A 21,719-nucleotide genomic window follows, 5' to 3' on the forward strand; every position below is an offset into this window, starting at 1 on the left:
CCACACAATACCTCCATCACTAAATTGGAGAAAAATGAATTTGATGGATAGACCATTCACTGGATAAGGAATTGGCTGGATAGTCACACTCAGAGTTGAGATCAATGGCTCAGTGTCCAAGTGGAGACTAGTGATGAGCGACTGGATCCTCAGGGATTGGTGCTATTTAACATCTTCGTAGCCAACATGGACAGTAGGATTGAATACACCTTCAGCAAGTTTACAGATGACACCAGGCTGAGTGAAGCAGTTGGTACACTAGAGGGAAGGGATGCCATCCAGAGGTACCTGAAGAGACTTGAGAGGTGGGCCCATGCCAATCTCATGAAGTTCAACAAGGTCACGTGCAAGATACTGCATGTGGGTCAGGGCAATCCCAAGCACAAATACAGACTGGGCGGAGAATGGCTAGAGAGCTGCTCTGAGGAGAAGAATTTGGAAGTGTCAGTTGATGAAAGCCTCAACATGAGCCAGCAATGTGCACTTGCAGCCCAGAAGGCCAACCATGTCCTGGGCTGCGTCAAGAGAAGCGTGACCATCAGGTTGAGGGATGTGATTCTGCCCTTCTGCTCTACTCTTGTGAGACCCCACTTGGAGTACTGTGTCCAGTTCTGCAGCCCCCAACACAAGAAGGACATGGAGCTGTTGGAATAGGGCCCAAGGAGAGCCATGAAGATGACCAAGAGGGCTGGAGCACCTACCCTATGAGGACAGGCTGAGAGAGCTGGGACTCTTCAGTCTAAAGAAAAGGGGAACCTTATATAGCAGTTTTCTATTACCTGAATAGAGATTACGGGAAAGCTGGGGAAGGATTTTTTTTTTGTAAGGGCAGGTAGTGATGGGTATAAGGGGAGATGGTTTTAAATTGGATGAGTGTAGAATTAGATTTGACATTAAGAAGAAATTCTTTGCTGTGAGGGTGACGAGACACTGTAACATGTTGCACAGCAAGGTTATGAATGCCCCCACTTTGGAGGCATTCAAGGCCAGGCTGGATGCGGCTTTGAGCAACCCAATCTAGAGGGAGGTGTCCCTGCCTATAGCAGGGAGTTGGAACTACATCATTCCAACCCAAAGCATTCTATGACTGCATAGCTGGCAGAAATTTTTATAAATCTATTTAAAACAAAACCCTATGCAAACCTACCCTTTACTTCAAGCAAAATCAGGGTTGGCATGGCTTCTGTCACAACCTAGCAGTCCTTTGGAAAATAAAGGAGTTTATTAAAGAAAGAGAAAGGGAGAAATAGACTATAATCTACTTGCACAATAGATTGCCTTGTAGAAATCTTTGAATTTGGAAAAACACTGGTTTAAAATCATTGGGTCATCCATAAATCATAGTTGTCCTAATTTCTCAGGTGAGCACTGTGAATCCTATGATTGTTTCAATAAATCCAAGCAATTAAAACATCACGAGAACTAAGTGGCAGCAATTAATAGTAATTAAAAAAAAAGTTCAATTTGGGGAAAGCAGATTACAGAGTTCATTTTCCTCCGCTGAATCAATGGCTCCTCTGTTGAAATAAGCCTTAATTAAGGGAGAAGGTCAGGATAAAAATCATATACATCATTAAAAAGATAATGTATTGGCCAATTCTTCAAGGTGTTAAAAAGTACTTAGTACCCACAACTGCCAACATTTGTAGGAGGCACTGACGGATTTACAGCAGCTCCCAGTATCTCATAAGAACAGGCCCTTCTCTTTGGATAATTAAAGATCTGAATTTTGCAGGTTGAGATTTCTTGATATTGTTTCCTAACTCAAATCACCTAACATTTTGAATTAGTGGAACCTGTCCACTCTGGTTAAGACAGTAACTGTGTAAGAAACATTCATGTTCAGCCTTTCTGTGTCAGATTCCAACCTTCTATATGAACACATAAATTTTAAACACCTGTTTCATGAGCGTTATGACACCATTTAAAACATTTCTTTACACCTTCTTCCTCATCTTGGAAAAAGAAATACACAATCAGATTACTGAGAAAAACAACACAACCCTAATTCTCATTCGCCAACACGGTGGCATGACAGACCTATGCAAATCAAATCCTTTAGACATTCAGGTTCATCTTTCTCTCTTTGGCAGGTAAACTGATGTTTTAAACACATTAAATTACTTACCGTAATCATAACTGTCTAAATGTGGTTCTACAATAAGTAGGTACTAGCAGTCAGCAACAGAAATGCATAATCACCGATTCATTACTGTCAGAATCTACTCTACTAATATAATTAATAGCGCTCCTATATAAGGCAGAGTAAGACTTAAATCACTTTACTTTTTATTTCTAGATACTATAACTGAATTTCAAAAAGACGAAAATAGAAAATGAAACAAAAGATGAGGCCCAAAACAATTGCTTCAGACTATTTTCCTTAAATGGGCTCAAACCCACAACTGAAACAATTATCACTTTGGAATTAACTTCATATGATTTAATTTCACTACAGCCACTACACTCATATGTAAATCACTATTTTTCCTCCAACATGAGATCCCTAAGGGATTAAAATGCTACCAGGGTAGAGGTATTTTTTATACACAGCTTGAAGTCAGAATAATCCAATTTATGGGGGGAAGAGGTGAATGGGGAAGAAGGTGGTTGCCAATGCAATTGGAGACCAATACTTTCATCTTAGTATGTATTTTCCAAATGTCTACTTAGTGATATTAGATCCAAAGGAAAACAAGCTCAGTCAAACTGCATAAATAGCATAGGCCTCTCCAAGAAAAATGCAGCCAATCTGCTTTATTTTTATTTATTTCTTTAAAAAATGAGGGATGCTCAGGACTTAAGTCAAACACATGGAATAATTCCCATTGACTTCATTTTACTCTGGATCTATTCCTTGTCTTGTTGAGTTCCTTAACTGCAACATTAACATCAAAGACACTTCTCCAGTGTCACAAAAATGAGATGGGTAGATCACGTTAGTATTATGGAATCACAGAATCATAGAATGGCTCATCCTGGAAGGGACATTAAATCCCATCCAGTTCCAACTCTCTGCTGTGGGCAGTGCTGCCACAGACCACCTTTCAGGCTGCCCAGGGCTCCATCCAACCTGGCCTTGAATGTCTCCAGGGATGAGGTACCCACAGCTTCTCTGGGCAGCCTGTGCCAGTGCCTCACCACTTCAAGTAAAAAATTTCCTTCTAAAAATCTAATCTAAATTATCCTTCTTTTAGTTTATAGCCAGAGCACAGGGGGACAATCACCTCCCTCACCCTGCCGACCACTCCTCTCCTCTGTTGCAGCCCAGGATATCGTTCACAAGCGCACACTGCAGTCTCATGTCAAGCTTTTTGTCCACCAGCACCCCCAAGTCCCTCCACACAGGCCTGCTCTCAGTGAATTCTTTTTCCAGTCTGTATACATATTTGCAATTGCTTCAACCCAAAGTGCAACACCCTGCAGTTGGCCTTGCTGAATCGCATTAGGTTCCTGGGGGCCCGCTTCTCAAGCTCATCCAGGTCAATTTGGATGGCATCCCTTCCTTCTACTGTATCAACTGCATCACTCAGCTTAGTATCATCAGCAATCTTGCTGAGGGTGCACACAATTGCACCATCCATGTAATTAGTAAAGATGGTACATGTTGGTCATTATGATAACTGTTGATCTTGAGCCTCAAATAGAGACTGCTACTTCTGAAATGAAGCACTATGTTTTTTAATGTCTGTTTTTCAGTTTTTATAACAATGGACCCTTGTTGACTGTGCTCACTGTTTTGTTCACTATTCTCAGTAGTGGTGGAACCAAAGAAAATTACATGTTGGGTTCCCCCTGCAAGTACAGGTCCCTTAATTATAATTAAGGAAATAACTATTCATAATTTAGTTGCCTCACAAATTTTCTGCAAACATCTTACAAATTTTACTGAGTTTTACTTATTTAAAGACTATACAAAAATATGAATTATTAATATTTAAGTTAGCTGTGTGTCATGACAAGGGGACATGGTTTAGCAATAGGACATGTTAGGTCAGGTTAATAGGTGTACTTGATTTTGAAAGTATTCTTCATACTTGATGATTCTATAATACTATTTCTTTGGTCTAGAAGAGGTTAACTTTTCTAAGTAGTATTCCAGTAGAAAGCATTAGGAACTCATTTTGGAAAAGTTCTCTTTCCAAAATCTGGTATCTCCCTCAGTTCAGCTAACCACAACGTCCTGACAATTAATTTATAAGACAAAATGCAGAAAGCAAGTATATGTGGGAAAATGATAAACATTCAGTTACTATATGAATTCATAAATACATTATTAATTTTACTAGTGATTTAGATGCATAAGCAATCTTGTTTGAAAAAAGAAACACTTATTGATCTACTAAGTCAATTAATAAGTCTGTTGCTAGACTGTTTATCAAAAAGAATCATGGAAAAATCATAGTTCTTCACACATGTTTCAAGCCTGCAATCTTCACTCTTCCCTCACTATCTCTTTTCCAAGTAAAATTACCTCTAGGTCTCCAAAACCTCTCTCTTTTGACAATTGCTTTGCTTTGGATCAATGCTTTTGCTTTTAGTATAACCTTAACTTCAACTTTCAGAAATCTGCATGAGCGTTACAGCTAGAGGATCATTACAGAACTACTTACCAGCACCAAAGGTAATGAGTGTATTTCTATGTACTTTTAGTATCTCCTGAAAAAGCTATTGCTGAATGGACAGAAGCATTAATTTAAGAAATCAACACCACACATTCTCTCCCCACTTCAAAATAAATACGTTTTTTATGTTGCCTACTAAGCATGAAAACCTTATAGCTAAGTGCTTTCTCTTGGACGTAGTGAGTGTCTGAAATAACCACTTTAACAGCCTCAGAGCATCATTAAACCTTTAACACGTTCTAGAAGCATTTGAACTTCATACTCCTTACTTAAAAAGTTACTTAGAATTGGTAAATCAAGCGCTGCTAAGTAAAACAATGTCTTGTAATTTACTTGTGCTTACTATTAAGTACTTTAATTAAGACTTTTGGAAATAAGTTAGCAAACTAATTAATTTACAACAGCAATAAAAATAGAAAGAAGCCCATTAAATATCATTAATAAGTCGATACATTACTTAGGAAATTAGCTCTGTTTTTATTACTAGAAATTACCATCAACTATCAAATGCCACTGTACCAATTATTTTACTTGTAGAAGGAACAAATTTGTAATTTACATTAAGTAGGTATATTTCTTCCCTGATTTCCATCCCCCCAAACCACCCATGGATTACTGCACTTATTTAAATAGTAAGTTGTAAGAAAGAAAATTAGACAATCAATAGTTTAGGTTTTAGACACTGACAAGCACAATCTACTTAAGACAGTAATTGAAAGTCAATTGGATGTAGGACCAAGGGCAATGCTACCTGTTAATTGGCCTGATCCCAAACCTGTGTAATTTCAAGCAGCATTTTTATTGATAATAGGAGTTTCCTAACCAGAATCTTATCCCATGCCACAGGAAAACTTTCTGTTTAAATAAACAAACAAACAAAGTATTAAAATCGTGAATCCAAGTAAGATGCTAAAATATCCAAGAGCCTTGATGGAGTGCATGAACATAACAGCAGTGATGATATACAGCAATGGCAAGAGATGCACCAAGCACATTTACTGTTCATCCTGAGCATTAAAACCAACAATGAAATAAAATCTATCAATTTCCATGGGTTTTCATTTTTCCTATCAGCCTAACCTGATCAAGACTGATTGTATATAGGAATTGGATAATGTGAAGATATTCAAGTAACAAATCACTTTGATTTTCTAATCTGTTGAATGAAAAAGAAAGGGAAGCACAGAGAATTAGGTAGAAATCTATTTCTAATCAATATTTTTTAGCTAGATGGGATTTCAATCTCGAATTTTTGACTTTAGAAATATAAAAAGCTTCAGGATCAGCACCAGAATTTTAATTTGTTGATTTTCATTCCAAATATACTTCTATTTTTTTCACTTCAGATGCAAAAGTCCTATTTTTTCCTTGACAAAAGAATTCACAAAATGGAATTCTCCATGTTCTAAAGCAAACTCCAACCCCAAACCTCCACCTTACTCATGCCCCTATTAGCATCTAATTTAGATTCAAATCCATACTCAACCATGGAAATAGCAGCCTGATTTCCTAAGAAAATGCCCCTTAATTTGTTTTTAAACTGCATACAGGTCTTTAAAAGGCTTAGGAAAGTCAGGCTGAAGGGTTATTACTATTTCTCAGGTGTTTCTTTCCCAAAATCATGTATGTTTTAGACTCTTCAGTGGCATTAAGGTATCTTGTTACCTAAACTGCCTAGAGCCTCAAACAGCCAAAGAAAAATTAGATGCAGATGAATCTTTTCACGCAGCTTTCCCTATTTCCCAAGCCTCAGGTGCCACCTTGCTTGCCCATTACTACTTCCTTTCTAATAAGTGTGCACAGTACTACGTTTTTACTTGCACGCATAACATTTAACAGTTTCAGCTAATGGAAAAAATAATGTGGGTTTATTTCCTAGTGGTATAATTTATATACCTTGTGCTGTAAACAGAGTAGAACAACAGCCAACTGCTAGAAATCTGTAGATAAAAAAGGACATTTCATCCTCCTGTGCTCACAATAGACTTTAACAGCCTCAGCAACTGAATTCCATCATCTTCAGAACTGCTGCTTCTCCCGTAGAGAAAGGTTTGGAGAGTACTGCTAGACGAAAAACTGAATATGAGCTGTCAAAATGCTCTTGCAGCACAGAGAGTCAATTATAGCCCGGGCTGCATCAGAAGAAGTGTATCTAATTGATCTAAGGCAGCAATTCTCCCCCTCTGCTCTTGTGAGAATCCACCTGGAGCATCGAGTTCAGCTCTGAGGGATGAAGTATTTCTCCTATGAAAATCGGCTGAGAGAGTTGGATGTATTTACTCTATAGGTGGTTCCAAGGAGACCTTACATATGCCTTCCAGTACTTAAAGTGGATCTACAGGAAAGATATATATACAGGTATATACACACACACTTACATTTGTAATGACAATTATTCTTTCCCTTTTCTCTGTCTTAGCAAATAGTTTTATCTCAATCCACAAGTCCTACTTCCCCACTGGGAATGGGGGGAACAAGCAAATGACTGTGTGGTGTTTAGCCACCTGCTGGTTTAAAGCAAAACACCAGCCCATGGTAGATTTGAAACTACATGATCTTTCCAAACCCAACTATTTTGTGATTCTGTGATTGTGTGTCCTGTATTGGTGTGAGCTTCTAACAGAAGTCTCTCTAAAACATTAATCTTTCACTCAGCAAACAGTGCTGGTCTTTCACCTAACCGTCACTGATGGCTCCCCTTCAGGCATTCCCTAGCAAAAAATCTATGTACTTTCACAGCAGCTGAACATCTCCCATAGCTCATTGCAACATATTCCCAAACACTATGGATTTCAATGATTTCTGTCCTATTTACTTTGTTTTGTAGAGTTGCAACACGTCATTTTCATCCTCAGAGAGATATCAAGATGTGTTTCATATGTAAGCAGAAAAGCAGGTGCATTCTATCTGAATTTGCCTTGCACTTCCAGCACAAAGTCAAGCATTCACTGTTGGAGCCTAGAGATCATCTTTATGTATGGACAGTTCAATAAACCTCTTAATACAACCTGCCATTGTGAAGAGCAAAGTAAATAACCAAAACCGCATATACTCTCCAACAAGTCTCCCTGTTCTAGAAGGCTGAAAAGGAAAAGGTAGCTCTGCAGTATTCCAAGTAAATAAAAATGACAAAAAGTAATGTGTTAAGTGCTAAAAGTAATAACATTCTTCACTGACACGCCACCTAAAGATTTCAGTATGATTCACAAGCTCCATAAAGATGGCAGAACTAAAACGCAGGTGCTTCTGACACAAAGCACTAAATTTACATACTTAAATTGATAACTAAGCTTATATTTAAAAAGGTAACTCCCATTAAGGTTGTCCATTACTAAAATATCATGCCCTGTATTGAGCTCTTTTAGGGGTAACTCTGCAAGAACTGCTTTGGAACATTTCCAACAAAACATGCATTTTATAAAGCCAAGTTCATGGTAGTTGTTTAAAAAAAAAAAAAAAAAAAAAAAAAAAAGAAAAAAAAGATGACTCAAATTATTACCAGGAATATCCATAAGATGGCTTACAAGATATCTTTCTAGGCACCACTCATCTGTTCTATCTTCCGCTGCAGAAACTGGAGTTGTCAGGATATACATCTGGCAAGCCAGGAAGAGTACTCATCTGTGCTTTCCAAAATGGAATTTCTCTAGAATTTCTTTCCAAAACAGGAAAAAAATGTCTTGGTTCTTTCAAGAGGTTAAGAACTTCTATTACAACATTAGCAAAACTATTCCCTGGAAGGTATCCTACCTTTTGTTGAAATGACTGATCTGACAAGAAACTTTAATTCCGTGAAGGTTCTTTAACAGCCAGAAATTATGGTCCTCTCCAAAAAGACACCAAAAAACGTTGTAAGACAGAAACAATAAAATAAGGTACATTACCTGTAGTGCAGTTCTTCATTGCAAAGGAATCCACAGCTGCTATGCTCTTGTTCCCATTAGCAATGTACTCCAATGAGATCCGAAATGGTTTCTCTATATGTCCAACTCTTCTTTGAAGCAGCACCCATCTGCTCTCATCATGCAGCGAAAGGAAATAACAAAGGAGAAGAGCAATAAGAAAGGTTACTTTACAAAGGCAAAAGCCTCCAGAGAAACAGCTCCACGTGTTTATAGTATCAATATACACAAGTATATTCATACTGTAGCCCCACCACCATCCTCTCACAGAGCTGCTCAGTCAGGGACTCCCCTCCCAGGGATTTTGTAAAACCAAGCTTCTAAGCACCAAGATTTCCAAAAAGCTAAATGTGGAAACCCCAGCTAAATAGTGGGTCTTCTGTCATGCGTTGCTCCTGAACTTCTTGCAAATGTCACCTGCTGTTTCAAGGAAGCTTAATTTTTTTTGCAAAGCAAGCTGTGAAATCTGTAGCACATGTGCATACCCCCCCCCCCAAGCATCACTTCCCCTGCTCCTTGCTGGCAAAGGCTGTTGCATTCAGACTCAGGTTATGAATCAGTCTCAAAGGCTTGCACTGCACTGCTGGTATAGGTGACAGGAAGCACGGCAACTAAAACATACAATTTCTCCTAGCTTAATTTACTCTCTGAGATGTGAGAGGACAGAATTTGTTTGCTTTCTTCAGTGTCCATTTTCTAGTGCCTAATCAGCTGGTTCTGCAGCTCCATCTGAGACATCTTGCCAACTAGCACAAGAACTGCACCTAGATGCTCAGTTACCAATTCATACACGTCACCTCTGACTTAACATCTGACTACTCTTGTGCCCAGAAAGACATGTCTAAATACAGGTAGTAAATATCTGTCTTTTCCTGAATGTGCTGTAATGCTTATCTGCCTGTCAGTCTCACTTCAGTGCCTGGTAATGCTATAGAAAAGATTATTCTAGGAGATACTGAAAAACGCCTGAAAGATATTGCAGTCAAAGGTCACAGCCAGTGTGGGTTCATGAAGGGGAAGTCCTGTTTAACCAACTTGATCTACTTTTATGACAGGGTTACTCACCTAACTGAACATGGGGAGACAGAAGATCTAGACACATCAGAAAGCTATACAGTCACCAAATGCACAAGTTTAAAAAGAGCAGTGCCAGATTCTGTACGTGGGGTGGGGTAGCCCTGGACATATGTACAGGCTGAGGGATGAGAGCAGCTGGAGAGCTGCCTTGCAGAAATGGGTTTGGAGGTGAGGGAAAAGCTCTGCCCCAGAGGGCGGTGGGCATGGCACAGGCTGCCCAGTGGGCACGGCCCCAGTGGCGAAGCTCAGGGTTTTGCTGGCGCAGCACTCTCAGCACAAGGTTTGGGCGGTGCTGTGTGGAGCCAGGACTTGGGCTCAATCCTTCTGTCCCTTCCAACTTGACATATTTGACAGTTTTTAGGAATAAAATAACAACGGTAATGCTCTCTGGCCCATTTAACTTCCTTTTTTTTTTTTTTCTTTTCTTTTTTGAACTGTGCACAGGCCGCCAGTAAAAACACTTAATGGCACCATTTGTGAAGGGATGCCTTCCAACAGGAAGCTTCAGCAGCTACAGAATGACCATCATCCATTTCACGCCAGCTTGTCTGCTGCCTGGTCGCTCACCATAAACACAGAGATGAGAAATTCTTTGCGAATCCATTCAAGTCATTGCTAATCTACTTCTTCATTTTTCTTTTCTGTTACACGAAAAAAAAACAGCACCATCTCTCATCTAAAAAAAAAAAAAACCAAACCCATCTCTTAGCATACTGTAACTGGAGATAAACAAGACAACAGGTAATTATAAAGCCTACTACAAAACGTCTTTTATTGCTTCAGCTGCAAATTTTGAGATGAGAACAAAAACTTACTGTGTTTCTTTAAGTTGATTTCAAGGACTCAAAATTGCGAATTTTTGAGGAATACTGGTTTTTGTTCATGAAATCGGTCAGGGCAACACATTTTTTGTTGTTCTTTCACAATATCCTCTTGAAACAGAAACGTTTCCTTATCAAGTAACTCTTATCATTCTACTACACATTGGGTTATGTGTATTCATGTGTGTGTCTCTGCCTCTCCTTCCGTCACTGAACAATTTGCACCAACAACTTTAACTCTACACCACTAATAGCTAGGAGACTTTTCTGTGTCCCAGCAGTAGTAGGCACATTCTTTTTCTCAGTAGAAACACAGCAGTGTCACTACACCCTGTTCAATATGACAAAATTCCCATCAGGCAAGGAAGCTCCAACAGGTATGTTAAAGACCTAAATAAAAGTCCTAAGCAAGGGTTGCAAAAAAGCCCTGACAATACTGACTGTTCAACTCTTATTTGATGAAATTTGATTTTTTTTTCCCCTGTGGTTTACTATGTTCCTTTCTCCACTCCCCTCCAATTCCAACAAGACGACGGCTAAATTTTATGAATCTTCTATTTTCCACATTCTTCTGACTTCTATGCTTGAGAAGCTTCTGAAGGTGATGCTTAGCATCCTCTCCTTTCCAATCCCCCTCGTCCAATGGCTAACTCCATTTTTACTGAAATTAAATAAAATGAAGCACTGAAAGTGGCTTAAATGCCTACCTTCTTTATGCATGCGTTATTTCTTTTGATGTCATCCCAAGTTAGGTATATTACAAGGATTAAGGATATGAATTTCCCTACAAATAGGATAGAAAACAGCCATAGATCTAATTTTTGTTATGAACTACAGAAGCATCTATATGTCACAAAAATTGTTCTCCTCAGTTTCAGAAGACTGATGGATTTTAATTCCAAGTACGCAGTGGCTCTCAACAATGATTTCCATTTCTGTGCTACTGCTAACCCTCTGGATAAATGTGCCAGGAGTTTTAGGAATTGCTTTTCTGAGTTACTGGCGCAATAACTTTAGTTTGAAATTCTCAGGCTTCTCATAGTTTACCACGGAAACTTTATTAACTCACAGAGCTGTTGCCAAGCAGGTATTTTATTTCACTGCAACGCAAGACTGGAAGAGGCAGATTCACTCAAGTCCAGATTCATAAAAAAATATATTCAAACCAATTTCTACAATAGACTGCCTGAGATTCACAGATTCACGTGAAATGAATTCCCAAGTATTAGACCATTTCTTCGTGGACACAAAAATAAAAGATCTGAACATGACACTAACTGGTAGATTTATTAGGGACACTAAAATAGCTACTGGATCAGTACAGAGACCCATGGTCAAATAAAGATAAGAATCAATTCTGCTGTCATCCCATGCCAAAATAGAGACTCTGATCTCCACATCTTTCCATACAACACCCTGAATGAAACAAAAACACAGGCACCAGAAGATCTTTTAATATGGGTTTTCTGGCAGCAGTAAGACCTATGTAGGTCACTCTGGAAGCAACACCTTCTATTTATTTCCATGGAAAGCACAATAGATAGAAAGAGCACAATAACACTATTTGATAAAGAAGATTCTCAACTACAAACCAGTTTTTCAACATAAGCATTAACTGTGCTTTTCTGCCAAACGGACTTTCCATCACAAGGAAAACACGAGCTTACCAAAGTGAGCCCTGCAAACAGCCACAGAGATTGTTAAGGTGCTGACACATCTGATGTACGAGGAGAGGCTGAGAAAACTGGGACTAGTTAGCCTGGAGAAGGGAAAGCTCACAGAGGATTTTGTCAGTGTTTTTATATTGTGGAAGAGTATCAAGTCAAGACATGCAGACAGTAATATCTAATGAAAAAACAAGTGATGTGCACAGATTGGAATACAAGAGATCTCATTTAAAGACAAGAAAAATATTGCTTAATCTGAGGGTAATTTAACAATTGAAGAAGATATTCATAAATGTTACAAAGTCTTTGTCCTTGGACATATTCAAAACCTGACTGGAAATAGCTCTGCGTAACCTCTTCTTGCTGACCCTGCATCGAACAGCAAAGCTGGACAAGTCAATTCCAAAGGTGCCTTCCAATCTTAATCATCCTGGGATTCTGTGAAACCTCACTCCCAAAAGAAAGTTATAGCAGATAACAGATTGTTCCTTTTAGCCTCTGCATAACCTCCAAGCAGTGTACAGAATGATGGATTGGACTGGTAAGCTGACAACTGCAAGGACAAATGCATCAGTTATAGAGCATATAGCTATAATCTCCACACAGCCTTCAACAGCAAAGCCTGTTTTCACCAAAGCATCAGCCATAACAGCCATGTTGATGTCTCTGCCACAAGCTATAGATAAGACCATAGTGCATTGCTTTACATTAAGACGTTAAACTATAATGCATTGATCAGATACTTCTCAGTCTTGTTTCAGCAAGCCAGAGCCACCCAACAAAACTTTCACCGAACTTATGGTAAGAAAGAAGTTGGCTCAAATATCTAAAATCTGGAATAAGCACAGGTGACAGAATAGCTCAGAATTGTGAAATGATGTATTTTTAGACTTCAGACAAGCTCAGATCTATTTATTAACTAGAGAGAATCTATTGCTTAACGAAAGTCTGGACTACACTCAATGTTTCTCTTATAGGGCTGTATCATTGTTTCCCAAGCCACAAAATGCTGCTGACAGAAACCAACCACAGGACAAGATCTAAATTTCCAAGTATCCAGCTGTAGACTCATTTACACTCCGGAAAGTGAAGGTATGCTAGAAACACAGAACTTCCACAGCCCTGAAAGAGTGAAGTGATCAAACATACTGTAGTGGTCCTGAACAGCATGAACTGTTTCTTACTGACCTCCTTCTTAGCGTACCTCTGACCTTCTGTTCATAATTCTGTTTGCTGGCTATGCTCTCCTGCCTCTATTTCACAAGTAGTTACCCAGTTTTAGAAGCATAAGTCAGTTTTCATGGAAACTTAGCTTCTGAGAGGTATTTATCATCTACACACTGTTTTGGTTGTCATGTAGCATAAAGTTTCAGGAGGAACATATTACTGATTAATTTGAATCAATATTCTGATGCATTAGATGCCATGATGCTCACTGCTCTGGGTAATACAAACAGTGACTAACTGCAAGTGCATTCCAGGATGTTCTCTTAGAAGCAGTGAGTTCATAAAAAGATGAGCTTGAATTCTTAGTCTGTCTTCATGGATAAATGACTCTGATAGCTTTTGAATCCAACCAACATACTCACACATGTTGGGTGCTCTTTCATTGTGCTAAAGAGATGTTTCAAAGTGCTAAATTTCAGCAAGCTTTATGACTTGGGTCTTCACATAGCAAATATAGCAAGCATCTTAGTGATTATTCCCTCAGACTTCCACCTATATACGGAAGATAGAATTAATTTCCATGCTGACAGCCAGCCTGGCACCTGCCTTACCATCTATGCCTTCAGGTACATGCACTGTGGGTTTGCACATAGGTTGTTTCATCAATTAACATAATCCCAGCCTCACTCTGATAAAGCCAGCGTTTTCTTCCATTCAGGGGCCAATTTGAAAGCAAAAGTCTTAATCACACGAGAAGATGCAAACATCTAGCCCAAAAAGGAAACAAAAAAACAACTCTACAAAGATCCAGTTCTAAATCTCATTACCTTACATACATTAAATGTGGGCTAAATGTATTAAAAATGTAGTTTGGGAAATAAAGAGCTGTATGGCCACTCCCCAGTCACAATGCGGCTTGTGCACTTACAGGAACAGCTATCATGAGGCTGAGACAGGAAGATCACTTCTAGCCTACTAAAACTTAAGAAAAAAGCTCACTAAATTCAAGTTCTATTGAACTCTCCCATCTCCACTCCACTCCACTCCCCCTCCCACTCCCCAAAAAAAGTATTTAACAGATTTCTTGTACCCGTGTTACACTGTCTGCATCAGAATATTTCACATCAAAATCCACACGTGGCATGATGAAGGAAGTGAAATGAAGTGAAATATTGAAAGCTGCCTTTTGATAATGAAACCACCTTGTTAAGGACAGGATTAAATGCATATAAGTAAATAAGTACATATATATATTCCTAGGAATCCAAAACAGAATTTTCCCCCTTTACCAAATGAATTTGAAAAAGAACATAACTTTCTCCATCCTACATGCCATTGCATAATTATAACTGAGTTTACAGCAGGCTCTGATCTTGCCTCCACACTGCTCCAGACTTACTTGCCCCATAGGAATTAATGGGTACTGCACAAACAAGGAGGCAGACTAGATTTTTTAGGCTACAACAAACAGGAAAATTTTTGTGTGTGAAGATGCCGTTATGATTTCAAGAGAAAGCAAGAGGAAAAAAAAATAATGTCTTGTATTAATATACACTGAATAAGGTTTTTTTTTGTTTGTTTGTTTAGTTCAAACAATACAATACACTGCTTTGTAATTGCTTTTAATTATCAATTTTAAATCAATTTCAGTTTACTGATCTTAAAAGTACTTCAAAAGATATCAGAGCCTGAATTTGACGGATGATGATATACTTAATCTTGAAAAGGATCTATTTCCTAATATGACAACAAATAAAATCAGTGTATATTAATACAAGACATTATTTTTAGCATTAAAGGAAAAAGGAATGAAGGGCAATGCAGAAAGTCTACAATGTAAAGTCATCTTATCACCGGGCACTATGCTTAAGAAAAATGGGATGCGTTTTCCTCTATTGATTTAATGACACTTGTCCACCTGCTCCTTATTATTGCCTCTTGCATAGGAAATAAGTAATTGTTAAGGATAGGTTAAACACAGTTAAGATCTTTATTAGTGTCTCTGGATCAGACCTTTCACATCCCCACGACTATTATATTCTACTAGTTTCCAGAATGCTTCTCAGTTGTTCCCTCAAAATGCATTTAGAAATTGTATTCACAAAAGTTTTGTGATAAAAAAGATGGAATTAATTGTAATGATTTTCTTTCCTTTCAATATCCAAGGGAAAAAAAAAGCACATGGGTTTTGATGCATAAAACTAGTGACCTCCATACAAGAAAATTCTTCTAGACCTGGCTGATGGGTCAGACACACACATAATTACCCTACCTAGAACTAGAGAACAAGATGGCTCCAGACTGCAATGGTACTGCCTCCCTTGGACTGAGGAGGAAGCTAACTCCACCCTTTGAGGATTGCACTGCTGGGTCTTTTTGTACAGCTAGTCTTTTTACAACTCCAAAACCTTTAGAGATATCATGGCAGAAGTTGCTTTAGGTTTCCGTGAGACATGAGTAACCCACACAAAATATCTTTAAGTCATTCTTAAATAACATGGAAAGTTTGCAATTAAGCCATTAGTTCATTATTATTTGGACCTTGTCCTATACTTAGAGAGCATGCTACAAGACAATGATTGTAGGCAGGATTTTTTCTACATAGATTTTCATTTTTGACAGAAAACCTATGAAAAATTACATTATCCTGTATACTTTCATAGAACTAAAACATTAGTGTTTTCTTAACCTCTTTTCTGCATGTCTTGTGCAAAAGTCAATGTTTCAGGTTTTGTTTTTTTTTTTTTAAGTACTAACCTGGTTAAAGTAAATTTCCTTCTCTTTAAAAACTTACATTCGAATGCTGCAATAAACTGAATCAGGTAAGTATCTATGCAGAACTGCAGCCAGCCTCATAATTCAATCTAATTTGTATGTTTACAAATGAGAATCTTTTAACGGATTTTAATACAGAACGAGGCCCTGAAAGAAACAGCACTGAAACTCAGAGGGATTCAAAGAAGGGCAGTGAGATTAGGCTGCTCAGCAGAGGACTAACTTCTTTCCAGCAGTGTCAAGTGATATTCTGACACGTAAACACACTTGGGTGCTTTTGGGGTTTTTTTTGTTGTTGTTTCTTGTTTGTTGTAAGACAAAACCAATGGATCAGCTTTCAGTTACTCTGGGACACAGACATGACTAACCACTACAGTAAGAAGCTATTGCAATAGCAAATACACATACAGTACAAATAAACATTCTTCAGTAAGGAACACGTTCATCTGGCACTCCTTTTCTCCTTCTGCTCTCTGGTTACACTGCATAAGATTGAAAATGCTTCTTTTTCCATCTTGTGAGAAGAGCTTGGCTAGAAGCATCCCTGAGATGCTACAGTTAGTAACTATATCTGAGACATAGCATCAAAACTGTTGAGAAAAAAAAACAATAGCTCAGCACGTTTTTCTGATGCACAATGGCTCTTCAGTGTCATCTCCTCTTGTAGTCCTCTCCCTGTCTGCCCATGAACTTGATTACATTTCTTTTAATGAAGCTAGCACTGCCAAAAAATGAGATTTCACTCTATGAAACAGAGTTGCACTAACTGCTTGCAGTATACAAGCCAAGGTAACCCAGGCAAGACTTAGCTTTCATATAACCTATTACACCTTTAAATTCTTATACAGATCCCACAGCTCCTTTGCAAAGAAATCAAATACCTCGTTTTTCAGGTGGATGAAAAGAAGGCATAGAAAGGTTATATGACTCATTCAGTCACTCAATAAATAGATGGCAGAGGGAGAATCAGAGATAATTTATGATACTTATTCCTATGTCCCAATCCACTGCATCATGCTGCTTCTAGTGAGAGTAATTAAATCTCATACTTCAGAGAGTAATTTGTCTTTGAGGATCACAGGGAAATTCCATTCTTTCAACCCAACGTACACCATTGCAATTTTTTTTTTTCAGGTGTACCAAAGAGCAGTTACCTTTTTTAAAAATTTAAACAGTAAAAGTGAAACATTATCAATGTTAATTACAGTCAAATGTGGCCACTGCTTCAGGAAGACAGGAGATCTCTTCAAAGAGAAGAGTACATTGGTAAGGTATTCTGAAATAACTGAGTTCTCAATAGCTGCATGTGGGAGACCAATTAAATAGGAATCTTTACTTCTGCGCTCAGCAATGACTTTTCATAACTCAACTAAAGGAAAGTACAGATACTGTGTCTGCCCACTGGAATTAGCACTTGGAAAATGTTGGCTGAACCGGTGGATGAAAGGAAAGTTTCTACTTGAGAGAACTGCTGTGCTCAATTCTGTATCCTTTAGGGATATGCTGCAGTTATCTAGCAGCTTTAATAACCTGGACTTCAAACTTAAGTATCAATACACCCAAAGAAAGATTAAGAAAGAACTCTTTGGATCATAAAATTCAGAAAGGTTTATTGAGTATCTACTCCAGGCATTCCCACCCACAGCAAGACAGTCCCCTGTAAGAGGCTCCTAATAAAAAAATTAATCAGAGATTCCCACAAACAAAGACTGGAAGATAATCCTCAACAAATGCCACCTTTCTCCAAATGACAGCATTTAGTTGAAACAGAAGGGTGGACGTATGATTCAGAGAAGATTATTTCACCCATTCTTGTGACTTGCATGGAAGGTAGGGCATGTAATATATGGTGCAAATAATTAAAAAAGCATGGCATGAGATTAATATTGGCTAAACATCTAATAAATCTATGCAGTACAGACAGCTTACAGATAGGCAACATGAAGGGTAGCATGAGAGGAAATTGCAGGAGTGAAGAAGGAAGATGGACTACTGGATAAACAACCTCCTTTTGCAATTTAATTTACTTCCTTCAAACAGACTTTTTAAAGAAATGACTCATTAAGAAGGATCTGAATCGGAGAAGATGAGGGGTGAAATGCAGAAAAGCTAAGTCTATTGTTGCATATACAGAAGGTATTGTAACGGTTACATTACTGGGCAGGACACGGGTTCTCTGATTCTATGATTGAAATTTGAATAGAGAAAAACTTAATGACAAAAAAAAAAAAAAAAAAGAGAGCAAGTAAAACAATTACTTTATCACTGTATTCAAAGAACTGGAATCTGCTTACCAGAGCAAATGGCACATCAGAGGCTGAATAGACTGTACTACTTAACAGCTGAAAATTCAATTTTGAAGTGAGAAAAACACACAGCTTTCATTCAGCACTGCAGTAATCACCACAGTACTATCATAATTGATAACAATGTGCTCACTACATTACCAGATTTGGAACGTATGTGAGATTAGTACCTGCTGCATAGGTCCAAATACAAGAAACATTGGCCAAAGACAAAAACAAGCTTTTGCCACACACGCTGAGCTTGTTCTGTCCCATAGATCTAATCTCCCCTATTTAGTATTGGACAATTCCAAGAAACTGAATCCTAGGAGGCCGTGAAGAATGCCCCAAAGGGAAGCCAAGAGTAGCTATCCACATCTGCCACTGCCTAGGAATACATGTTTAAGTCACTCTCTGAGATATCAGCTTCCCAGAAGTTGGAGCACGAGGATGCTTTATTTAGCATGGCACACATTTGCCTGTTAGTCTCAACATTTGGTACATATGCTTCCTCTTGGCATAAATAGAAAAAGTCTTGACAAGAACCATGCCTAGCAGACAGACTCCACAAGATGTTTTAGCATAATTCACTGGCTTTTCACAGTCAAATAAAAGGTACCTAAACCAAAAAGCTCACTCCCTTGGATTAACATGGCCAGGGAAATTGAAGGTGTGTTTTAAAAGTGATTTTAAAACAGCATGAAAGTGATGGCTGTCTTTAGTGTTTGACAATAACAAAACCAGGCCTTTTTATGGACTCTCAAAATACGGCAAGTCCTTCCAATGCTGTTATTTTTCAAATTCAGTAAGCCTTTTATTCATTTATTTTTTGCATCAGTAACTACAATAACATTTGCTGGGATAGCTTATGCTGGGAAGAGACCATGTGAGACAGTGTCCTAGAAAACTCAGAAATGTGACCTCAGCCTCAAACAGGAAGGACTCTTGCAAGCTTGCTCACATTAAGTGAAGTCTGAAAATAAAACCATTCTCAGACTCACTCACTGGGAGTGAAAATGGGGTGAAAGGTCCCTGCTGTGATATTCCAGGGTGAATTTAGAAACACATTTCTATGAGCTCAGGTATAAAGCTATATACTTGGTAGCTGAGGATATTGTAAGGCTAGACTAAGTTAAAAAGATCCAGCATAGATAGAAAAAGGCTAAATTAACCTGGGTGTCATTTCTAGGTCTGACTCAAGCCATATTTTGCATATATTAATCCTGAACAGGGATGAGTTTTGCTATACGGAGGTGCAACAACCTTTGAGCACTTCAGAAGCAAAGGCTGTAGATGTGCAAAGCATCCATGCAGTTGGCATACTGTCAGCTCACCTACAGGTAAAATAAAACTGGGAAGAAACACCAATACTAATGTTACTTGACATTAATCATCTGTTTCACATTACATAAAGAGGATTTCTTCATGCACTACGTCCTTGGATTGTTTCCTTGCTATTCCTCCTCTCCTGAACAAAACAATAATCTGAAAGCTGCAGGCTGACCTGGAAGACATGATAAATTTTTCAGCCCTTTTGTTCTACTCTTTTCTCCCACATGTATTGTCTGAGTGCTTGCTTTAGAATAAGATTTTGCCTCTTTCACCAAAATTTAGATTTATTGATTCTCAACATCTCTCAATGACCTCTAATTTTCCTTAACAAACATAACCACAAAGCTCTTAGACTCTGTATCTGACATGAACAATCAATACTGTTGAATAAAAACTAGCCTTTAGACTGCAGTGGCTCTCACCTCTACCCAGCTCAATGGTGTTATGCATTTTCAAGTTGTTCCTGGGTGAACCAGCTTCTGGATAATTAAGAGTTCAGATGCTTCTGAACAACCCTTTTTGTATGGGTAAACTGTCTCAGGATATATTGAACGCTGGCCATTAGGCAAAAATCTCATCAGAGCATTCAAGCAATTGTATTTTAGTCAGTAATTGCATCTAAACCACAGCACTACCCAGTTCGTCCGTGTTACTCCCAGCTTTGCCATTAGCTCACACAAGGATGACTTTCCACCAATTAAGTGCACTCATCTGACACGATGACCAACTCTTCTTTCCTGGACAGAAATTCAGAAATGAACCAAACACAAAGATAAACAATGGTTAAAGGTAGACATGCTAAGAAACTGTACTATGGGTATACCTGAAACCTTCTGTTGGTTTCAAGTCTCCAGGCTTCAACAAAACCAGTAACAGCGATTTAGTTCTCTTGCTGCAGTAAGAATGCAAAGAGAAATGGCTGAAGAACAGCCATGAGCCTGGGGCCTTAATGAATTCCCATGGATCCCTCCTAATGCTCTGCTTAATTACAGCACAAGTCACAAAGGCTCTTCTCTGTATGCAAAAAAGAGCTCAGAACAAAAATCAGTACAGAATATAAGAATAATGACCTCTTGGTCTAGTAATATTTTATATTCACTTGAAGTCATTGAGAATAACTGAGAATTAGGATGCCTGATCATGTAGAAAAAATGAACTTAGTTCAAACAGTTTTACAGTTTAAGAGAAGACTTTTTCCTACCCCTTTCCTTTTCCTTCTACTATTAAAAGCCAAGATTACAACAGTGCACTAAAAGCCATAACAAATTCTTCTCATTAGCAGTATCTAGTAAGTGCCCGTGTTTGAGATTCACATCTAAGTAAAGGCACAGAACATGCCACGGATCCATCAACATTTCTGAAGGTGAATGAATAAAGTACTCAGAGAGCAGAGCAGCTGTTTCAATTAGAGCATTAACAGCCCAAGCCCTGAGCACTTGGTAGTCCTGGAAGCTCAAGGAAGGGTAGGGAACAGAGCCATCTTTATGGATTACAATTAAAAGACCAAGGCCAATTGCACATTATGTTCAGAGCAAAGAGGCAGCAAATGCTTTGGTTGCAGTGATCATTTTCTGTTTCAGCCTTCCACATTTTTGTTTTTGCTTTGCAAATGTGAACAAACTCCTGCGGCACTCCTACCTTGCTGCTTATCTGGCTTTCAATTTTACTTCACTAGGAAAAAAAAAAAAGAACATATCTCTTCTCTCCTCCTTCTTCTTCTTCAAGAGACAAGTTTGAATCCTGAAGCACTTAATGGATGCAAAATGTTCTACATAAATCATCACGAAAGAAACATTAAATCTATGTATTAAGTTTCATGCCTAGTAATGTGAACGAGAATTTGCCTTAAAATGTCTGTTAGTCAGACATTTATTTCTCAAACAGCAACTGTTACACAGAAAATAATAGCACTGGCTCAAAGACAGACACAAGAGATTCCCTCCTCCTTGAGGGAATTTCTGTTCAACCACATACAGTTAAAACGGACAAATAAACCAAAGCAATTTTTACTAAATTCTGACTAAAAATTCAGCTTTATTTCCCTCACCATAATAACACACCAAGGTAA

General features: G+C 38.3%; 1 protein-coding gene across 1 annotated transcript in view; it reads right to left on the bottom strand.

Moving 5' to 3' along the window:
* Positions 1–21,719, bottom strand: part of ALK (ALK receptor tyrosine kinase) — a gene marked incomplete at both ends in the record, with an annotated part of 285,971 nt that overhangs the window by 89,775 nt on the left and 174,477 nt on the right. Inside the window, one exon of the mRNA XM_079532815.1 lies at positions 8,510–8,637. Within this exon, the coding sequence (XP_079388941.1) occupies positions 8,510–8,637 (128 nt within the window). The remainder of the gene's footprint in view (positions 1–8,509; positions 8,638–21,719) is intronic.

This window comes from Tetrao urogallus, assembly GCF_951394365.1.
Source record: "Tetrao urogallus genome assembly, chromosome: 2".
Lineage (NCBI taxonomy): Eukaryota > Metazoa > Chordata > Aves > Galliformes > Phasianidae > Tetrao > Tetrao urogallus.